This window comes from Theobroma cacao, chromosome 7 (assembly GCF_053813885.1).
Source record: "Theobroma cacao isolate CCN51 chromosome 7, ASM5381388v1, whole genome shotgun sequence".
Lineage (NCBI taxonomy): Eukaryota > Viridiplantae > Streptophyta > Magnoliopsida > Malvales > Malvaceae > Theobroma > Theobroma cacao.
In genome coordinates this window covers 17,692,970-17,714,584 of record NC_142645.1, presented here as the reverse complement: position 1 = coordinate 17,714,584, position 21,615 = coordinate 17,692,970, and the positions used below count along the sequence as shown (strand labels likewise).

Here is a 21,615-nt window from a genome sequence, read left to right as displayed (position 1 = left end):
AGGTCAGAGAGATTAATACTTTGGGATTGCTTAAGGAACTTGGCAATTAATATTCATACGCTGTGGATAGTTGGGAGCGATTTTAATGCCATTATACACAGTGGAGAACAGTTGAACGGAGCTGTGCCACATGCAGGTTCTATGGAAGATTTTGCTACTGCTTTGCTAGATTGTGGGTTAATGGATGGTGAATATAAAGGTAACCCATTCACCTAGACTAATAACCGTATGTTTCAACGGTTGGACAGAATGGTTTATAATCATCAGTGGGTACACTTTTTTGCTTCTACACGTATACAACACCTGAATAGGGACGGATCGAACCATTGTCCACTGCTAATTACCTACTCTAAGAACCAAGATAGAGTTCCTTCATCTTTCGGCTCTTACATGCTTGGGTTCTACACCATGGTTTTAAAAATTTCGTGGAACAAAATTAGACTTCTCGCCGTTGTTGGCTGTGGATTACAAGCTTTCTGGGTGAAGCAACGACGTTTAAAACAAGCTTTGAAAAGGTGGAATAATGAGGTTTTCGAAGACATCTTCCATAATTTGAAGGTGGTGGAACAAAGAGCTACAGATTGTGAAAGGTGGAACAAAGAGCTACAGATTGTGAAATAATTTTTCAACAGGAGCAGTCAATGGAGAACCGAACTACCATGAATAAAGCCTATGCCCAACTTAATCATCTGCTTAGTGTTGAAGAATTATTTTGGCAGCAAAACTTTGGCATTAAATGGTTAGTGGAGGGTGAGCGTAACACCAAAATTTTCCACATGCAAGTTAAGAAGAAGCGCATCAAAAGCCATATCTTCAAAATACAAAATCTGAATGGGAGTTGGATTGAAGAACCGAATGCTGTGAAGTCTTCTACAGTGGAATTTTTTTCCTCCCTCATGAAAAAGGAAACATGTGACATGTCCAGGTTTGATACTTCGTTGATTCTGGCTATTATTTCTGAGAATGACAATCTTAGTTTATGTGCAGTGCCTTCAATGGGAGAGGTGAAAGAGGCAGTTTTCAATATTGATAAGGACAGTGTTACTGGCCCAAATGGATTCACCTCTTATTTTTATCAACAATGTTGGGATATCATTGCTAATGACCTCCTGGATGCAGTAGTTGATTTCTTTCATGGAGCAGACCTCCTAAGGGGATTAACATATACAATTATTGTGTTGCTGCACAAAAATAACAATGCCTCGAAATGGAGCAATTTTAGATCGATAAGTTTTTGTAATGTTTTAAGTAAAATCATTACTAAGATTTTAGCTAACCGTCTTGCAAAGGTGCTTCCCTCCATGATTATAGATAATCAGAGTGGTTTCGTAGGGGGAGACTAATCAACGATAATATTCTTCTAGCCCAGGAACTAATTGGGAAGATTGATCGAAAGTCAAGAGGTGGAAATGTAGCTCTCAAGTTGGATATGATGAAGGCTTATGATTGGCTTCAATGGGATTTTCTCTATAGAATGCTATAATAGTTTGGATTTAATTCTTAGAGGATTGGCATGGTTCACCGCTACATTTCCAATTGTTGGTTTTCTTCGCTGATTAATGGTGGTGTTGTGGGTTATTTCAAGTCAGAAAAAGGGCAAAGACGAGGCGATTCCATCTCTCCATTGTTATTTGTCTTGGCTGTGGAATATCTATCTCGAGCATTGAATGCTTTGTTTGCCACTTATCCTTCACTGCATTATCTTTCTTATTGCTCTATGCCAGTAAGCCACTTAGCATTTGCAAACGATATAATTATATTCTCTAACGGTGCAAAATCCTCCTTGCAGGATTATGAGGCAATTTCTGGGCAACGAATAAACCACTCAAAGAGTTGCTTTATCACTCACCGAAATATGGCAAATAGTCACATCCAGATCATTTCTCAAGCCACTGGATTCATTCATAAGTGCTTGCCTATTACATATTTAGGAGTGCCTCTTTATAAAGGGCCAAAAGAGGTTATGTTATTTGATGATTTAGTTGCAAAGATCCAGGACCGTATAGCAGGATGGGAAAACAAAGTCTTATCTTTGGGAGGGCAAATAACACTATTACGTATTGTACTTTCTTCTCTGCTTATTTATTTGCTCCAGGTCCTTAAACCTCTTACTTGTGAGATTGAAAGAATTGACAGATTGTTCAATAATTTTTTGTGGGAAGGTTTGGCAAGGACTAAAAAAATCCATTGGGCTTCATGGCATAAGATCACTCTACCATCTAATGAGGGAGGATTAGACATCAAAGGCCTAGGTGATGTGATGCAGGCCTTCAGCATGAAACTTTGGTGGAGGTTTTTAACTTGTAACAGCATTTGGACACACTTTATACGGAGTAAATATTGTGCTGGTCAAATTCCAAGGAATGTAAAATCGAAGCTTCGGGATTCACGGACATGGAAACGGATGTTAGCTAGCGTCTTGGTCATAGAACAATTCACTAGGTGGCGGATTGGTAAGGGTGAGTTATTTTTCTAGCATGATTGTTGGATGGGTGAAGCGCCCTTGGTTAGTCGATTTCCATCCTTTGCATCATCAACGACAAGAGTTTGCTATTTCTATGACAATGGCAAATGGGATGTGGGTAAACTGAACAATGTGTTACTGAAGGAAGTTGTGGTGGAAATCTTAAAAATTTCGATCGATCCACTCAGTGATGATAAGGCATTCTGGGTTCCTACCTCAGATGGGCAATTCACCACTAAGTCTGTTTGAGAGATAATTCGACAGCGATAGTCAGTAAATCATGTTTTCAATTTAATTTGGCATAAATGCATTCCTCTTACCACTTCTTTCTTTCTATGGAGGTTATTATAGGATTGGATCCCAGCTGATTTGCGATTGAAAACCAAGGGATTTCAATTAGCTTCTAAATGCCAACATTGTAACTCCGCGGAGTCTCTCTTGCATGTCATGTGGGAATGCCCAATAGCTACAGATGTTTGGAATTATTTTGCAAAATTTTTCCAAATCAACATTGCTCATCCCCAAACTGTTTATTAGATTATATGGGCAGGGTTGTACTTCGGTGATTACACGAAAAAAGGACACATACGCACGTTAATGGCTTTATTCATTTTTTGGTTCTTATGGGTTAAAAGGAATGATGCGAAGCATAGGGACCTTGGTATGTATCCTAACAAAGTAGTGTGGAGAGTACTAAAACTCATCCACCAATTATTTCATGGATGGCAATTCCACCGGTGGCAATGGAGGGGAGACCTACAGATTGCTCGGGCATGGGGTCTAACATTTCAGCAAGCAATCCCATATCCTCCAAAAATATTCTCTTGGCATAAACCATCAACAGGTGAGTTTTATTTGAATGTTGATGGTAGTTCCAAGCACAATTTTCAAAATGTTGCTGGGGGAGGACTCCTTCGAGACCATATAGGTACCATGATTTTTGGATTTTTTAAAAATTTCGGATTGTGTCATTCATTACAGGCAAAGTTAATGGCACTACACAGGGATTTAGTTTTGTGTATTGAGTACAATGTTACTAGACTCTAGATAGAAATGGATGCAAAAGTAGTGGTTCACATGATAAATGAGGTTCATTAGGGATCCTCTAGGACTCGGTATTTGCTTACTTCCGTTCATAGATCCTTGAGTGGTATTTCTTTTCGGATTTCTCACATCCATCGAGAAGGGAACCAGGCAGCAGACCATCTCTCAAATCAAGAGCATACGCACCAGAACCTACAGGTATTTTCACAAGCAGAAGGTCAGCTTAGAAGTATTCTTAGATTAGTTAAAGTTAGTTTACCTTATGTTCGCTTTAAATGAATGTAAAGGAGTAGTACTCCTAGTTTACTTTTCTTATTTTGCTAGTCACATAGAATTTTGTAATATGGATGTGTTTCAATTCTATGACGATAGTAAAAATTATGGTCATAAAATGAAACACTCCATTCTAGGTGCTTTACTTATTTACATTTTCTGTTTTAAATTTTATTTTAGTTTATTGACTTAATGTAATAGTAGGGACTATCTGTTTTACTGTAGCATCAAAAGTTATGCACTTAAAATGGTTTTCCTTACTTTAGGTGCTTATCTGAAACTTTCTCATGATCATGTAACTTGAAGGTATGGTTTAGGTCCCCCTCCTTTGTACTTTTTATTTCGTAATTAATAAAATTTAACAGGGTAGCTGGGCCCTGTGTGAATTTCCATCATAAAAAAAAATAAAACAAATTGTGAAATTTTAAAACTTACTAATTTGTGTAGAACAAAACCCGAACACCTCATATTCCTTTTCAACAAGGCATTAACAACAATAGACATAAACATGTGTTAAAATTGAACCAAGGAAGGCTCTGATATCACTGATGGGTTTGGCTATGGATGGCATGCTCAAAATACGCAGCGGAAAGAAAATTAAAATGTTTATAACTAATCAACAAACATGCCTCCACCCATGGATCACTTTGGTGATATTTAACACATAAAAGCACAAAATAAATTATTGTTTAGAAAGTTACCTTGCCATGTAATTTCATAATCACGATGGCACTTATCAAAGTAATCTCGCGAACACCATAAGGAACAAAAACCCTAGCCAATCAAGTGCTTGGGCTTCGATGGTAGTACACACGATTGCACTTGAACCTTTAACAAAGGAAGGAGGTTTTAACTATACTTTGTGCTACCAAAGAGGACAACAATTGTCCTTTTCTTCCTTTTCACAATCTTAGCTTAACCTTTTCTCGAAAATTGCTTCATAAGCAATTTTTTCTATCACACAAAGGGCGTGGTGGCAAAGAAAGAAAATGTTTCTCTTTTTTTGACAAAAACTACGTTTTTTTCAATTATGAAAAACTCTCATATGGAAAATAGTTAAAAGATGACTTATATAGTTAGGTTAAAAAAACTTCAATTTCGTAATTAAGCCCTGAATATTATAACACATTATAATATTTGGCCCATTACTTAATTAAACTCTTTTAATTAAGTCCTTGGAAATTAAAACCAAAATTAATTTCCTTTATATTTTGCAATCAAGGCCTTATAATTATGCCAAAAACTTAATTAAACTCTTTTAATTAAGTTTATAGAAGTTAATTACCTAGCATATGATTTAAGTCTAACTTCAATCATCACTCTCCCAATTTAATTCAAATGCAATCATTGTGTGTAACCCATTAGGTTTCCAACATGTTGGCAATGGAATTGATTGATGACTTAATTGATTAATAGAAATTTTAATCAATTAATTTATAATCAATTCCATAGACCAAGATTGACATCTAGCAATGCATCATGGCCACCCAATTGTTGGGATAGTCAAAGGGTTTTTTGACAACCTTTCAATGTACAGTCTATCAGTGTAATTCATTCCCTCATCATATATCCCGGAGAGGATAAGAGCTTGGTATAGTGTCTACTTTTATTAACCTCCATATTTGTTCTTGCAATTATAGCATTAGCTTTATAGAGAGTTATGAAACCATTTTCATAATCTCCATGTCGCTTTGGGCAAAGACTTCAATAAGCTAATGTTAACCAAGAACTGATCGGATATGTCCTCTAAAACACTCGAGGTGATGATTCCTATCTTGACCACTCATTTGCCTTCACATGCTTCATACTATACCCACAAGCATCCTGTTTTGGCATCCTTGGTTAGGCACTCGTAGGGATGAAATCAAAGCATAGCACTCCACATATAAGACAACCTAGTGTCTCAAGTCTAAGGAGTATTTACACAACTGACACATGAGAAGTGTTGCATAAACACTAGAGTGTATTACCAAATGCACTTCTCATGGCGAGTCATGTTCAGCGAACTTGTTCTCCTAGGCAAGCACCTACATTCTAGTTCCAAGTATCTTTATACTTCAATCTATGAGATCGATTACTTACTTCCAAAGTAAGGAACATAGAATATACCAGTCTCTAAGCATCATTGATGTCCAGTCTCAATGATACATTGACCAGGAACATTTTGAGATTATGCTTTAATGCATAGGAATCTCATAACTACAACCCATTACAGTTTCCTTGCAAGGCATATTAATCTCATGGACTTCATCCAATTAGACTTATAACTCATTATAATTGATGTCTTATTGATGAAGGAAAACCTCTAATCATTCAACATGAATGATACTGTTGCATGATTGGAATCAAGCCTTAACCAATCCCAATTGGCTACAGGGCTCATCCCAACAACACATAGATTCTCTATATTAGAAACCACATTTTTCCTTATATATGATTATAATTGCAAAATGTGTTTAATAACAGGTGTTTGCTCTTGTGTAGGTAAGAATGCCACCTAAGACACGAGCCGTCTTAAGATGGATGGGGGAGCAAGATGCTCCTAATGAGATGATAGATAGGCCATAGGCATCCACCCTTGAGAGAGACGTAGACGTGGCAGGGCCATTAGACCGGTGAAGGCGGATACGCGTATGAGTAGGCAAAAGGAGGAATAGTCTTTGGGCGATCAAAATAGACAGCCAACTGGGGGTATCACCATCGAGGGCTTGGCGACAGGCCTACAGGGAGTTAATTGGGTTGTAGAGATGATCGCAACCCATTTGGTTGATATACAGAAGATAGTGGAGGGGAGACTTGTAGTACAAGAATTCGTTAATTCCCAAGGGCAGGTCGATTGCCAACATCTTGAGGTTGAGAGGGGTCATTTAGAGATTTCCCTTCCTAATTTCCCAAAGCTTAAGCCTCTATCATTTTTAGGGTCTGATGCATCGAAGAAGCCCTAGATTTTCTTAGATAAGATGGAGAAAATTTGTGAGGCCCTAGGATGCTCTAGTACTAGATCAGTCAAGCTGGCCACCTTCCGATTAGAGGACGTGGTGCAAGAATGGTATGGCTCCTTGTGTAGAGGTAGGCAGGCAAATGCAATGCTGTTAACTTGGAAAGAGTTCAGTACAACCTTCTTAGATCAATTTTTACCACTCAGTGTACGTAATGCCAGAGCCAGGGAGTTTGAGGCTTTAGTATAGACCTTGAGTATGACGGTGTCAGAATACGACATCAAATTCATGTAGCTGGCTCGGTATGCGCTTTATCTAGTTTCTACTGAGGAGATGAAGATTCATAAGTTTGTGATGGGCTAGTGGAGCCGTTGTTTAGGGCTGTGGCATCTCGAGATTTTGATACCTACTCCGTAGCAGTAGATTACGCTCATCGAATTGAGATGAGAACTAGTGAGAGTAGGGCTACGAAGGATAGAGCAAAAAAGGCCAAGACAAAGAGCTATCAAGGTCGCAGAGACTTCAGTAATGGTATTTCATCTTTTAGCCATCAGGGCCCACAGAAGGATTCACGATTACCCCAATAGGGGATTGACTTGATTAGTGCTAGCATTGGATCTAGGTAAAAAACTTTTAGTCGAGGAAGGCAGCAAGATTCAAGGCAAAGTAGTCAAGCTATTGATCGTTGTAATAATTGTGGAGTACAGCATAATGGACGATGTTTCCATACTACAAGAGTTTGTTATGGGTGTGGTCAATCTGGACATATTAGGAGGAATTGCCCAATGGCTCATCAATTGCAAGGTTCTGTTCGTGGCTCCACCCAGCCAGCTTTGTTCGCTCTTTCAGTAGCCGCCTCATTTGATCGGGAGGCTAACAAATCAAGAGGTAGAGGTGCTGGTACTTCCTCTCAGGGCAAGCCTTTTAGGTGTGGACATTAGAGTTTCGTCGGTAGAGGCCAAGTGAAGGTATATGCTTTAACACCCCAAGAGGCACAAACATCCAATGCAGTGGTCTCAAGTACTCTTTCTGTTTGTAATATGGATGCTCGAGTATTGTTTGATCCTGGTGCTACCCAATCTTTTATTTCTCCATGTTTTGCACTTCGTTTGGGTAAGGATCATGTTAGGAGTGAAGAACAATTAGTGGTGTCTACTCTTTTAAAGGAAGTATTTGTGACAGAATGAGAATATACGTCTTGTGTAGTTCGTGTCAAATACAAGGACACTTTGGTGAATTTAATGGTGTTAGACACCTTAGATTTTAACGTGATCTTGGGAATGGATTGGCTATCACCCTGCCATGCCAGTGTGGACTATTACCATAAATTGGTTAGATTTGATTTCCCAGATGAGCCACCATTTAGTATTCAGGGGGATAAGAGAAATGCTCTAACTAATTTGATATCAGTCATGTCTACCAGGAGGCTATTAAGACAGGGTTGTTCAGGTTACTTGGTTGTGGTAAGGGATATTCAGGCGAAGGTTGAAGATATAAGCCAAGTGTTTATGGTGAATGAGTTCATGGATATATTTCCTGAGGAACTACTAGGTTTGCCTCCTCAGTGAGAGATTGAATTTTGCATAGATTTGATTCCCGAACACTAGACCTATATCCATAACCCTCATATAGAATGGTACTTGCGGAGCTTAAAGAGCTTAAGGATCAGTTAAAAGATTTGTTGGATAAAGGCTTCATCCATCCTAGAGTCTCAGCATGGGGAGCACCGGTGCTATTTGTAAAGAAGAAAGATGGGTTGCTTAGATTGTGCATTGACTATCGACAACTTAATAAGGTAATAGTGAAGAATAAGTACCCCCTTCCAAGAATAGATCATTTATTTGATCAACTACCAGGAGCACAATGTTTCTGTAAGATAGATATGCGATCTGGGTACCATTAGTTAAGGATTCGAAATGAAGATATACGAAAGACCGCATTTCGAACAAGATATGGGAACTATGAGTTCTTGGTGATGTCATTTGGACTTACGAATGCCCCTACAGCCTTTATGGATTTGATGAACCGAGTGTTCAAGCCTTATTTGAACAAGTTCATGGTGGTGTTTATTGATGACATCTTGATCTACTCGAAGAGTCGAGAGGAGCACGAGCAGCTCTTAAGATAGTGCTCCAAACTTTAAGAGAACATCGATTGTATGCCAAGTTCTCCAAGTGTGAGTTCTGGCTTGAAAGCGTTACATTTTTGAGACATGTGGTATCCAAGGATAGGGTACAAGTCGATCTAAAGAAAGTTGAGGCAGTGGAAAAGTGGCCAAGGCCAACATCAGTTACGGAGATTAGAAACTTTTTGGGTTTGACTAGCTATTATTGTCGTTTTTTGAAGGATTTCTCCAAAATAATCGCCCTTCTAACTAAGCTGACATGTAAAGATATAAAATTTGAGTGGTCAGATGCTTGTGAGGATAGCTTTGAGAAGCTTAAGGCATGTCTCACCACAGCTCCAGTATTAAGCCTACAACAAGGTACAAGGGGTTATACGGTATTTTGTGATGCATCACGGGTTGGTTTAGGATGTGTATTAATGTAGCATTGGAAGGTGATTGCATATGCATCAAGGCAACTTAAAAGGTATGAGCAAAATTACCCCGCACATGATTTGGAGATGGCAACAATCGTGTTTGCCTTAAAGATTTGTAGACATTACTTGTATGGTGAGACTTGCGAGATATATACGGACCACAAAAGCCTGAAGTATATATTTCAATAGAGGGATCTTAACTTGCGGCAACGTAGGTGGATGGAGTTGCTAAAAGATTATGATTGTATTATTCTTTACCATCTCAGTAAGGCAAAATGTAGTGATGGATGCCTTGAGTCGAAAATCTATAGAGAGCTTGACACATATCTTTACAGATAGGAGACCCTTGATTAGGGAGATGCATAGCTTGGCAGACATGGGTGTGCATTTGGAAGTTTCAGAGGCAAATGCATTGCTAGCCCATTTTAGAGTAAGGCCTATCTTAATGGACCAAATTAAAGAAGCACAAAGTAAAGATGAGTTTGTAGCTAAGGCCTTAAAGGACCCTCAAGGAAGGAAAGGAAAAATATTTACTAAAGGCACAGATGGAGTGTTGAGGTATGAAACCAGACTTTATGTGCCAGATAGTGATGGATTGAGGAGAAAAATATTGGAGGAGGCGCATATGGCAGCCTACATGGTACATCCAAGAGCCACAAAGATGTATCAAGATTTGAGGGAGGTGTATTGGTGGGAAGGACTCAAGAAAGATGTAGCTGAGTTTGTCTCCAAGTGCTTGGTTTATCAACAAGTGAAGGCAGAACATCAAAGGTCTGCAGGACAACTATAGCCGTTACCAGTGCCAGAGTGGAAGTGAGAGCATATTGCAATGGACTTTGTAATGGGTTTGCCTCGAACTAGTGGGGGCTATGACTTGATTTGGATTATAGTAGACCAGTTGACGAAGTCAACCTATTTTCTTTCGGTTAAAACTACTTACAGAGCTGCCCAATACTCTCGAGTTTATGTGGACGAGATAGTACGACTGCATGGTATCCCCATTTCTATAGTATCTGACAGAGGAGCACAGTTCATCAATAGGTTCTGGGGAAAGTTGCAAGAAGCGTTGGGCACTAAGTTGGATTTCAGCACAGCTTTCCACCCTCAGACTTATGGACAGTATGAACGGACGATACAAACATTGGAAGATATGTTGAAGGCCTGTGTAATAGACTTTGGGGTCAGGTGGGATAGATACCTACCCTTAGTGGAGTTTGCCTACAACAATAGTTTCCAAACTAGTATCCAAATGGCACCATTTGAAGCATTATATGGACGGAGTTGCAGGTCACCCATTGGATGGCTAGAGGTGGGAGAAAGAAAACTCTTGGGGCCAGAATTGGTACAAGATGCCATCGAGAAAATACGCATGATTTGACAAAGAATGTTATCAGCACAAAGTAGACAGAAATCATATGTTGATAACAGATGGAGAGACTTGGAGTTTCAAGTGGGAGATCATGTATTTTTTAAGGTTTCACCAACAAAGTGGTCAGCAAGAAAGGAAAATTAAGTCCTTGGTATATAGGACCCTTCGAGATCTTAGAAAGGGTTGGAGTAGTGGCTTATTATTTGGCCCTACCACCAGACCTCTCTAATATTCACCCTGTATTCCATGTGTCAATGCTTAGGAAGTATAACCCAGATCCATCTCATGTAATACAGTATGAAACCATCCAATTGCAAGATGATTTAACTTATGAAGAGTAACCAGTGGCTATCCTTGATAGGCAAGTCAAAAAGCTCTATTCAAAGGAAGTAGCATCAGTGAAAGTGTTGTGGCGAAACCACACAAGCGAGGAGGTAACGTGGGAAGCCGAGGAGGAGATGCGAACAAAGTATCCGCACTTTTTTAATACAGAAAGGTATGCTATTTTATAGGTCGATTCAAATTCAGGGACCAAATTTCTTTTAGTGGGGGACAATGTGAGACCTTGATCCTTATAGACTCGTAACTAGGTGTAGAAGCGATAACACGAGCCAGGGGTAATTTCATCATTTTCCTAGTGAGCCCCTAGAAGTAGACTTTCAAACAATATTGAGGCCTAACTAAGCCTAAGCCATAGATGAATGATGAAAATAAGGGTAAAATGATGAAGAAAATAAAAATAATGATGATTTTCAAGGTAGGGGTAAAATGGTCATTTTTCATCTCGAGTCAAAATTTTTAAGTTTTCGTGAACCCGAATATTTCTAGACTATTATGGACATTGTCCTAGTGTCAAAAGAGTAAAATGATTGCACCAAGGATTGTAGGAGAACAAGCCAACTTGTTAAGGGTATTTTCGTAATTTTAGTAGAGATTGGATAAGCTTTAGCTATAAATATCATTTTTCCAGCAGCTTCTTCATTTCTCCAGCAGCTTCTTTTTCTTCTTCCTCCCATCTCATGTTTCTTTCATCCTCCATGGAAGTTTGTTTTGAAACCTCCATAACTTCTCTCAAGTTAGCTCCAATTTTCATGCTTTTGTGCACCCTTTCATAGAACCTTTTACGCTCTTTCACTCTCTCACTTTAAAACCCTTGGAAAGTCTTACTTTCATACTTCCTCTCACTAGTTAGGTGTTTTAGAGAGAGAAAGAGGGAGCTTCTATAATAGCTTGAAAATTTGTAGAAAAAATTTTAAATTACAAAGCTACCAAGGTGATTAGTGAATTAGAGTTGATTTTTAAGTGTTGAGAATGTCTAGTAATTAGATTTGTGAGTGTTTATTTGTTGAGATTGTTTATTCATTTTTAGTGTGACTAGAGTAGTGTAAATAATAGCCATTTAATACTAGTTGGAAGCTAGTTAGGAATGATTAGTAGAACTCAATTTAGAAAATAGCTTTGGAATAGTATTAATGCCAAGTTGGGTTCATGGTGATGTTGTTGTATGTGATAGGTTCCAACGAAACCCCACACCTCCTTTCAAAACCTTAGTCGAAGCTAGAGCCCACCAAAACATCAATAAAGACTAGTGAGTGAACTTGCATTTCAAAATTTCTTTGGGAAATGTAAATGTATTTGAATGAAAAATTTGAATGATTTTATCCAACCTTTCTTTAAAAATGTGTGCCGGGGAACAAGCCCTTGATAAAATGTTTTGATGTTGTGAAAATGTGAAATGTGTAAAAGGATGAATTCATGTGCTCCTATATTATGTTGGTATGTATATATATGAATATATGTTGTGCATTGATGAATAATGTTGTATGATGATGTTGAAGTGTGTGAGTAGGGAGTGCACATGTAGTACCCTGTATTTTGATACGGTGGCTAATAAAGTTTATGGATGCCAATTGAGGTTGATTACTAAGTTAAAAGGGTAATTCAGAAGTGATCCTATGAAATCTCGACCTCTATAAACACATAACTAGAAGTAGACGCGATAATGTGGACTAGGGGTAATTTCATAATTTCTCTTGGTAGACTTTTACGAGTGGGTTTTTTTATGCTATTAAGATCTAAATAGGCCTAAGGAATGAATAAATGATGTTTATGATGGTAAATAAATGAGAAAAATAAAAATAATGATAATTTCCATGGTAGGGGCAAAATGGTCATTTTGCATCTAGAGTCAAAATTTTAAGTTTTTGTAAACCTGAATAGTTTAGATCATTGTGGACCTTGTCCCAGTGTCAAAAGAATAAAAAGATTGCATAAAGGGTAGGAAGAAGACAAAATGATCTTGTTAAGGGCATTTTGGTAATTATGTGAGAAAATGGATAAATATAAGGCATAAATATCCAAGTTTCTAGCAACTTCTTCAAATTTCCAGCAGATTCTTCAAGCTTCCAGCAACTTTTTCCTCTTCCTCACCCATCCAATGCCATTTTTCATTCCACCTCCATGAAAATCAAATTTTTCATGTGATTTTTCCTTGTTTTCTTTTTGTTTCTTTTCTTTTCCTAATCCTTCCTACTCCTAAATTCTTGGGCACTGAATTTGTAACTTTTAACCCTAATTTCCGGCACATCTAAACCCTAGGAGAGAGAGAGAAAAATCTCTCCTTGTTTCTTATATTTTCTATTTCTACTTCATTTTCAACAACACTAGGATTTTTGGCTTCAAATCTTCATTTTCAAGGTTGAAAGGTATATATTTCCAACTTTTGGAATTTTTGAATTAATGGTTATATTTACAGATTTATTCTCTAATTTCTTCAAATTATTTTTCTTGGAAAGATTAGGTTTTTGGTTGATCTTCATGGCTCCAAGCTCATCCAAGTAACGAAATTTAAATTGGAGTAGTTGGCCAAATGGGTTTGTGAATTAGACTAGAAACTTAGGTTAAATGTTAGGTTAGAGGGTAGATTGCCTATTGTAAATTCATTAGAATTATTAGATTTAATTTACAACTTAATTGATATTGTTATGGTTTATTGATAAATGTAGGTTTTAATGGTATTTCGAGACTACTTGGATTAGGACCTTGTTGGTGCTCATTTTGTCAGGTGAGTGAACTGCATTTCAAAATCATTTTGGGAATGTGACTGTTTTGTACAAAGCATTTGAATGATTTTATACAACTTTATCTTAAAATAAGTGCCTTGGGAACAAGCTTTTGCTAAATGGTTTTATGTTGTGATATGTGGTTGTTGTTGATTCATGCACCATTTCATTATGATGATATATATATATATATATATATATATGTTGTGCATGATAGTTGATATTGTGTATGATGACTATAACCGTGTGTGTGCACGATGTGGGGGGATGCACATGCTGGTGATGATGGTGGTGTGAGAGAGGGATGATGATAGTGCCCGTGTGCATGATGTGGGGGGATGTACACGATGGCACTGATTGTGCACGATGTGGGGGGATGCACATGATGGCGCCGGCTATGTGCACGATGTGGGGGGATGTACATGAGCCGGGTGTGATTATGCTAATATTGGTGTTATCTATGCATTTATATATATACATCTACGTTTATGAAATCAAAGTTCATGAGTATGGTATATGGTTTTGCATATGTGAATCTGGCACGTTGAACTTTGAAAGTTGCTAAGTATTATCAAATTGGTGTTCATTGCAACAAGGAATTTGGCTGTAGCGAAATGTATTCTCGTTGCAGCCAGAAACTCTCAGTGGTGGTGTAGTGCTGTCATTTTGATAGTGATTTTGACCACTTTTCAATCAGAACTGGGCAAAGTGGTAAACACTAAAGTCATAGCCCTGCCTCTTAGCTTTCTAATGACTCAACAAGCATGTCAATTGGACCCATGTAGTGGAAGATATGCTTGAAAAACTGAACCATATGCAAACCAAGAATGCCTTTTACTACAGCGAGAAACGTGCTGTCACGTTGCTACCTTGCTCGGGTTCTTATATAATTTCCTTAACTCCCTTATCTTCATGATTGAGCATGGGTCTTTGAATACTAAGAGTCCACTAATCAATGTCCAAAACAAGGAGGTTTAAGAAAGAAATTAAACCAAATTGCATTGTTTTCAAAACAAGTGCATCATGATTTCCAAATTCTTCCCATTGATTCTTGTTCCCTTCTTATGTTCACTCACTGAGTTTTATACTTACGTTTTTAAAATTCATGTTTTCAGGTTTGGAGGCAGTTGAAACCTAGTTTGAGTCGCACACTATGGTCACTCTGCTGGAAGTCTAGAGTCCTTTTCGTTGAATATATGTACCTTGATGTAAGTTGTTACTATATATATATCTTAAGCAATAGACGTTTATGTTGATTAATGTTGCCATTACGAGATCGCACGAATGACATTATTTTAAATCATAAATGTGAACATATGGTTTCGATGGAAAAGTATTGAAATACTTGTTGATGAGAATTATGAAATACGGTTGAAAGAACGAGTGATGAAATCGATGAATGGAGTCACATAAATAGGCTTGCTTGGGCTTAGTGGGCTATGCCCATTGGGCCCATGCGTTTGTCATGGCCTGAAAATTTAGGCTGTGATAGCACACGTGATGATGTTAGAGTGTGCGAGTAGGGAGTGCACACATGATGATGATAAAGTGTGTGAGTAGGGAGAACACACATGATGATGTTGAAGTGTGCGAGTAGGGAGTGCACACATGATGATGATATTGCATTGAATTGAGTATGGTAGGATGGTATGCATGATGATGTATGTATATATATATATATATATGTTAGAGAAAGTTTATGAAACAAATTGTGATTGTGTTGCATGTTGGCATTGTTAATTGCTCCCAAATTGCTTTTCATTTCAACAAGAAAATGGCTTTTGATATAACAAGTCCCCTTTTAACCATATTGCTTTGTTTCTCGCTGCAGCGAGATTCATTTTCACTGTAGCAAAAAACTCTCAGGTTGGAGGGGGGTTACACTAGCCTGATTCTCGCTACAGCGAGAAAATTTCTAGAGATTCTCGCTGCAGCGAAAATGAATCTCGCTGCAGCGAGAAACTCTCGGGTTCTAGTGCAGTTCTTTCACTTCGACAAAGATTTTAGCCACCTTTCATTTAGAACTGGGCAAAATGGTAAAATTAAAGTTGTATCCCAACCTCTTAGCTTTCTAATGGTCTAAAAATTATGTCAAGATAACTTATGTAGTGGGAGATATCCTTGAAAAACCAAAATATATGCAAACTAAGATTGTTTCTCGCTACAGCGAGAAACTTGCTGTCATGCTTGTTACCTTGCTTGATTTTCGCATATTTTTCACCCATTTAACTTCATGGATTGATCATGGCTTTCTGCAACACTATGAGGTTATTAATCAAAGTTTGAAATGATAGGCTTTTAGTAAGAAACTAAATCAATTGCATTATTTTTGAAACAAATGCATCATGATTTCTAAGTTCTCCTTATCGATTGCTTGTTCCCTTATTATGTTCACTCACTGAGTTTATACACACCTTTTTCAAATTCATGTTTTCAGATCAGGAGGCAATTGAGACATAGATTGAGGTGTCCACGTACGTTCATCTTTTGGTAGGTATCAATGGCATTCAGTAGTTGCACCTTCGCTATGGTCACTCCGCTAGAAGTCTAGAGTCCTTTTCGTTGAAATACTTGTTAATAAGAATTATGAAATATGGTTGTAAGAACGAATGATGAAATCGATGAATGGAGTCACATAGATAAGCTTGCTTGGGTGTGAGACCTTGACCTTTATAGACTCGTAAAGGAAAGTATACCCGATATCCCTGATCAGGGGTAATTTCATCATTTTCTTAGTAAGCCCATAAAAGTAAGATTTTTAAACAATATTATGGACTAAGTAGGCGTAAGACATAAATGGATGGTGAAATTAGAGTTAAAATGGAAAGGAAACCAAAATTTTGACGATTTTCACCGTAGGAGCAAAATAGTCACTTTTCACATCGGGTTAAAATTTTACTTTTTCATGAACCCGAGTATGTTTAGACCATTATGGACCTTGTCCTAGTGTCAAAAGAACAAAAAGATTGCATAAAAGATTGGACAAGAGTAAGTTAATTGGTGGAGGGGTAATTTGGTAATTTTAAGAGAATGGATAAGTTTGGCCTATAAATACTTTCTTCCAGCAGCTTCTTCTCCCATTTTTCGAGCAGCTTGTCTTCTTCTTCTTTTTCTTTCTCACGTTTCTTCAAAACCTCCATGGAAGCTTGATAAGTAGCTTACAAAATTTTCTCTCTCTATCTCTAGTTTTCATACTTTTGAACCCTTTTGACTAGAACCCTAGTATTCTTTCACCCTCTCACTTCAAAACTCTTGGTAAAGTTTATTTCCATACTTTCTCTCACTAGTTAGGCATTTTAGAGAGAGAAAAAGAGAATTACCCCACTTATTTGAAAGCTATTGAAAGAGAATTCAACTACAAAGAAACCCAAGGGTGAGTGATGAACTAAGCTTGATTTTTAGCTATAGAAAATGGCTAGTAATTAGGATTTATGGGTTGTTTTATTGTTGAGTATGTTCATTACTTTTTAGTGATTAAGATAGTGAACATAAATAGCCATTTAATGTGGCAATTGAAAGCTAGCTAAAAGATAGCTTTTAGGGTTCATAGTGTGTGAATTGACCTATTGTTTATGCTAATGTGATCCTAAGTTCTAAGGAAGCCCCATCATCTCATTTGGAAAATTAGGGGAATTGGAGTTATCTAAAGGCTCTACAATCAATTGGTGAGTGGACTGCCTATCAAAATCATTTTGGGAATGTGACTGTTTTGTACAAAGTGTTTCAATGATTTTATAAAAATTTTCTCAAAAATGAATGCCTTGGGAACAAGCTCATGAGAAATGGTTTATGTTATGACATGTGGTTATTATGGATTTCTATGTGGCTGCATTATGTTGATATACATATATGTTTGAATATAGTGTTGTGTAATTATATTGACTCGGCTATGTGGGAGTAGGAAGTGCGCATAACCCGGTGATGACCCAGCCATGTGCGAGTAGGGAGTGCGCATGAGCTGGTGATGATGATGATGTGATGGTGTGTATGATGATGATGGGATGATGTGCATGATAATGATGGGTATACGTATACATATATACATATGTAAATATGTGTGTTATAGGAAATTTATGAGTAATGGTATATGGTTGTAATGCATGTGAAACTTGACATGTTAAACTTTGGAAAATTGTCATATGTTTCATGTTGGTTTGGACATTTCAGCAGGGTGGTTTTTCTTTGGGAGAAAGGGAAATTTTCATTGCTACCCTGTATGTCGCTGCAACGAGAATGATTCTCGCTGCAGCGAGAAACTCTCGGGTTTAAGAGCCTTCACCAGAACTGGTTCTCACTGCAGCGAAAAGGAATCTCGCTGCAACTAAAAACTCTCTGTTTCATTAGCGAAATTTTGCTGCAGTGAGAAACCTTCTGTTTCTGGGTTACAATTTCGCTGCAGCGAGATTCAATCTCGCTACAACAAAAAACCTTCTGTTTCGGTCTCCTATCTTGTCCAATTGCTGCCCTATCTTTCACTTTTTTGCTACCATATCGAAGCATGGACTTCCAACATTAAGGATTAAATGAGTTAAGTTTAAAATGGGGAGGTTTAGTGAGAAACCCTCGACCAGTTGAGAAACCCTCGTTCGGCTAATAACTAAATCCCAACGTCGCTACAACGAAAATTCATTCTACGAATGGTTCGTTATGCATAGGTTCATGATTTTCAAATGATTAATCATTTAAGGGCTTGATGAGGGGTTTTTAATATGAATGGAACTAAATTGCATTGTTTTGAAACAAGTACGTCATGATTTTAAATTCTCCCTTGTTGTTTTTGCTTGTTCCCTTCCTTGTTCACTCACTGGGTTTATACTCACCGTTTTCAACTTCATGTTTTCAGATCATGAGGCAGTTGGTAATTAGGACGAGGTGTCCTTGTAGACTTGTATCCATCTTTGGTAGGTGTCTCGGCATTCATTAACTGTACATTCGTCCGAGTCCCTCCGTTGGAAGTCGAGTATTTTTTTTTTGTGTATAGATGAACATAATGTAAATTGTTAAGAAACATGTTGTAGACAATGTATATACACTTGTTTAGTATGCTAGTATGAGATGGCAATATGTAGTATTATTTTGATTCTAAGTTATAAAATGTGACTTAGTAGTTATGATGGAATGATGAACATGTCAAATTAATAGGCTTGCTTGGGCTTAGTGGACTACGTCCATTGGGCCCATGTGCCGATCATGGCCTGGAATTTGGGTCGTGACATTGGGCTTAGTGGGCTATGTCCATTGAGTCCATGCGCCGGTCATGGCCCTAAATTTGGGTCGGGACACTCTCGATGCCTAGCAAGTTGGGTCATGTTCCACTGACAAGTTAGTTGGTGTTATGTTTATCTTTACAGACTATGAATGTGTTTTAAAAGATTATGAACAAGTTATGTTAATGTAGCCAAATGTTTGGACACTTTACATTAAGAATGTTATGTTAAAATGTATATAATGACTCAAGAGCCCATATGGACACCTAAGGGTGTTGAGACATGTAAATATTATGGTGCACTGAAAATGTTACATTATGATGATATATGGAATGTTGCACTTACACTAATATATTGAGAAGTTACATACATGTGTAATGTTGCATATCGTGGTATGCATGAGTTGATGTTGTATGCCTGTGGATGTTTGTGTATGCTTTTGCATTGATGAATGGTTAATGATGTGTGTTAAAGAGGTTAGCTTAGTCTAGCGGGTTATACCCGTCTAGGTTTATGCGCTAGTCATGTTCCACCATAAAATGGGATGTGACACCTTTTACCTAGGAAATTTTCAAAAGGAACTTACCTTCGCAAGCTCCCTCAAAAAGTCCCATCATCGAGGCTTAAACTTGCACACACGATACATTTATATGCCATTGTTGGTCCCAAAAAACGTGCTAAAGGCGGCTAAATAGCACTTTCCAAATAACACAAAAATTCTTTCCAAGTAAAGAGCTAATTAAAGGAATTTGAAAATGGAAGTTTAAAGCTTATTGGCAGAATGATGTAAGTGCTAAGAGTAAGAAGAAAATAAAAGAAAGTAGACATAACACAATGATTTATAGTGGTTCGGTCCTCTTAATCTACATCTACTACCTTGATCTCCCAATCAAGGATTTTCAAACCAATTCACTAAAATCAATGGAATTCCCAAGCTTCCACCAAGCTTTTACAATGTCGTTTCACAGGCTCAACCACAACCTTTAATAATGGTTTTTCACAAGATCAACCAAAACCCAAAACTAATTTTTCTAAGGCTAAGTTAGAACCTACAACAACAACCAAGCTAACCCAAGCTTGATCAACCCCTTTGAGTGTCTCTCACACTATAAGTAAACAGGAAATAGAGAAAAGATGAAGTACAATTGATCACCTAGCTGATTTAAGGTGTACAAAATTAAGTTCAAACACTTTTTCAAAGGATAGGAGTGAAATACAAGTGCAAAGAGAAGGTTTTTGGTCTTCAAAGCCCAAAATCACTTTGGATAGCTTCTTCATATCATTTTTGACAGTAAGAAAGGCTTTAAATACTTGTAAAATTACTTCTGGCTATTGGAGGCAAAAACTAGGCATTTTTGGCCATTATTTTGTCCTTTTATGCTTAAATTCAAAAATTTGATAGTGAGCTTTTAGCTGGTTAACCTTACTTCTTAGCCGATTAAGTCTTTTCTACCTCGCAGTCTGTTTCTTCGTGTTAATCAATCAATAGCAGCTTTAACTGATTAACAACTTTTTGTTCCAAACACCTTTAAGTACTATTTTTGGCCAACCTCCATTCAACAGATTAATACTCCCTTTAACTGATTGAAGCTTTTCTCCATTAATCCTTAACTGATTAAAATAGGCTCCAATTAAGAAGTCTTCTACTTTAAATCTCTTGGTTTTGTGCCTTGGATTTGAATTTGAATTTTGGTGCTTCTTGACACTTTAACGTTGACTTTTAACCAGTTAACTAGTTAACTCCTTTCCTTTAACTAATTAAAAGGCTTTTATTTTGCATCTAGCACATACTTAACTGATTAAACCTTGTGTTAACTAGTTAAGACTTTTTTTTTCTGTCTTTGGTGTAACACCCATGTCAAGCCCGGCTCTACAATATGTTTATTATGCCATTCTTACATAAGAATGAATGTTTGCTTACTTGGATACCTCGAAAATCGTTAAAGGACAACAATATTCCAAATGGTATAATTAAGTTTAATTAAGCCTCAACTAGTCCCAATAGAGATTTTAAGATGAAATTCAAAATTTTAAAACCCCAGAATGACTTAAAATGGTGATTCGGAGTTCGAGAACCGATTTCGAGTCAAATTGGAATTTTCATGATTTAGGGGTAAAATGGTCATTTTACCACCCGAGGTTAAAATTGGAATGTTGGAAGAAGTTTTTGATTAAGATTGACTATTTAGAACATAATTTGAGTTTAAGAGGTGAAAAATTTTAATTCCGATATTTTTCGAGCATAAAAGGCAAAATAGTAATTTTGCCACCCCAAGGGCAAAATTGTAATTTTACACCACCCAACACTTGTCCAGCACATGGATTTTACCCAATATTATCATGGATAATTGAAGGATTTTATGTGGTGGAGAAAGAAAGCTTAATAGTTAAGAATTTAAAAAAGGACCAATGGTAAGGTGACAAGTGTGAAGCTTTTATTTCTTTATTATTTTCCTTATAAATTAGCACAAAATCAGCCCATTTCTCATTCTTATGGCCGGCCATAGCAGGAACAAAGGAAGAAAAGAAGAAAAAAAACCCTAGAGTGAAAATTCAAGAGAAAATTGATGGATTTCAAGTAATCAAGCAATCAAAGGTAAAATTTATTGATTTTGACTTGTGATCTACCTTTCCCATGCATTCTTTTGCATTTTTCATGGTTGAATCACATGATTTCATGATGGGTATCGTGCTGATCAAACCCTAGGAGAGAGAA

At 37.4% G+C, this 21,615-nt stretch overlaps 1 protein-coding gene across 1 annotated transcript; it reads left to right on the top strand.

Moving 5' to 3' along the window:
• The first annotated feature begins 641 nt into the window (after nt 1-641).
• On the top strand, nt 642-2,713 carry LOC148761772 (uncharacterized). The gene is made up of 3 exons (XM_088808706.1): nt 642-1,118; nt 1,505-2,453; nt 2,499-2,713. The coding sequence occupies exons 1-3, from the start codon at nt 642-644 to the stop codon at nt 2,711-2,713; spliced, it is 1,641 nt and encodes a 546-aa protein (XP_088664832.1).
• The last annotated feature ends 18,902 nt before the right edge of the window (nt 2,714-21,615 follow it).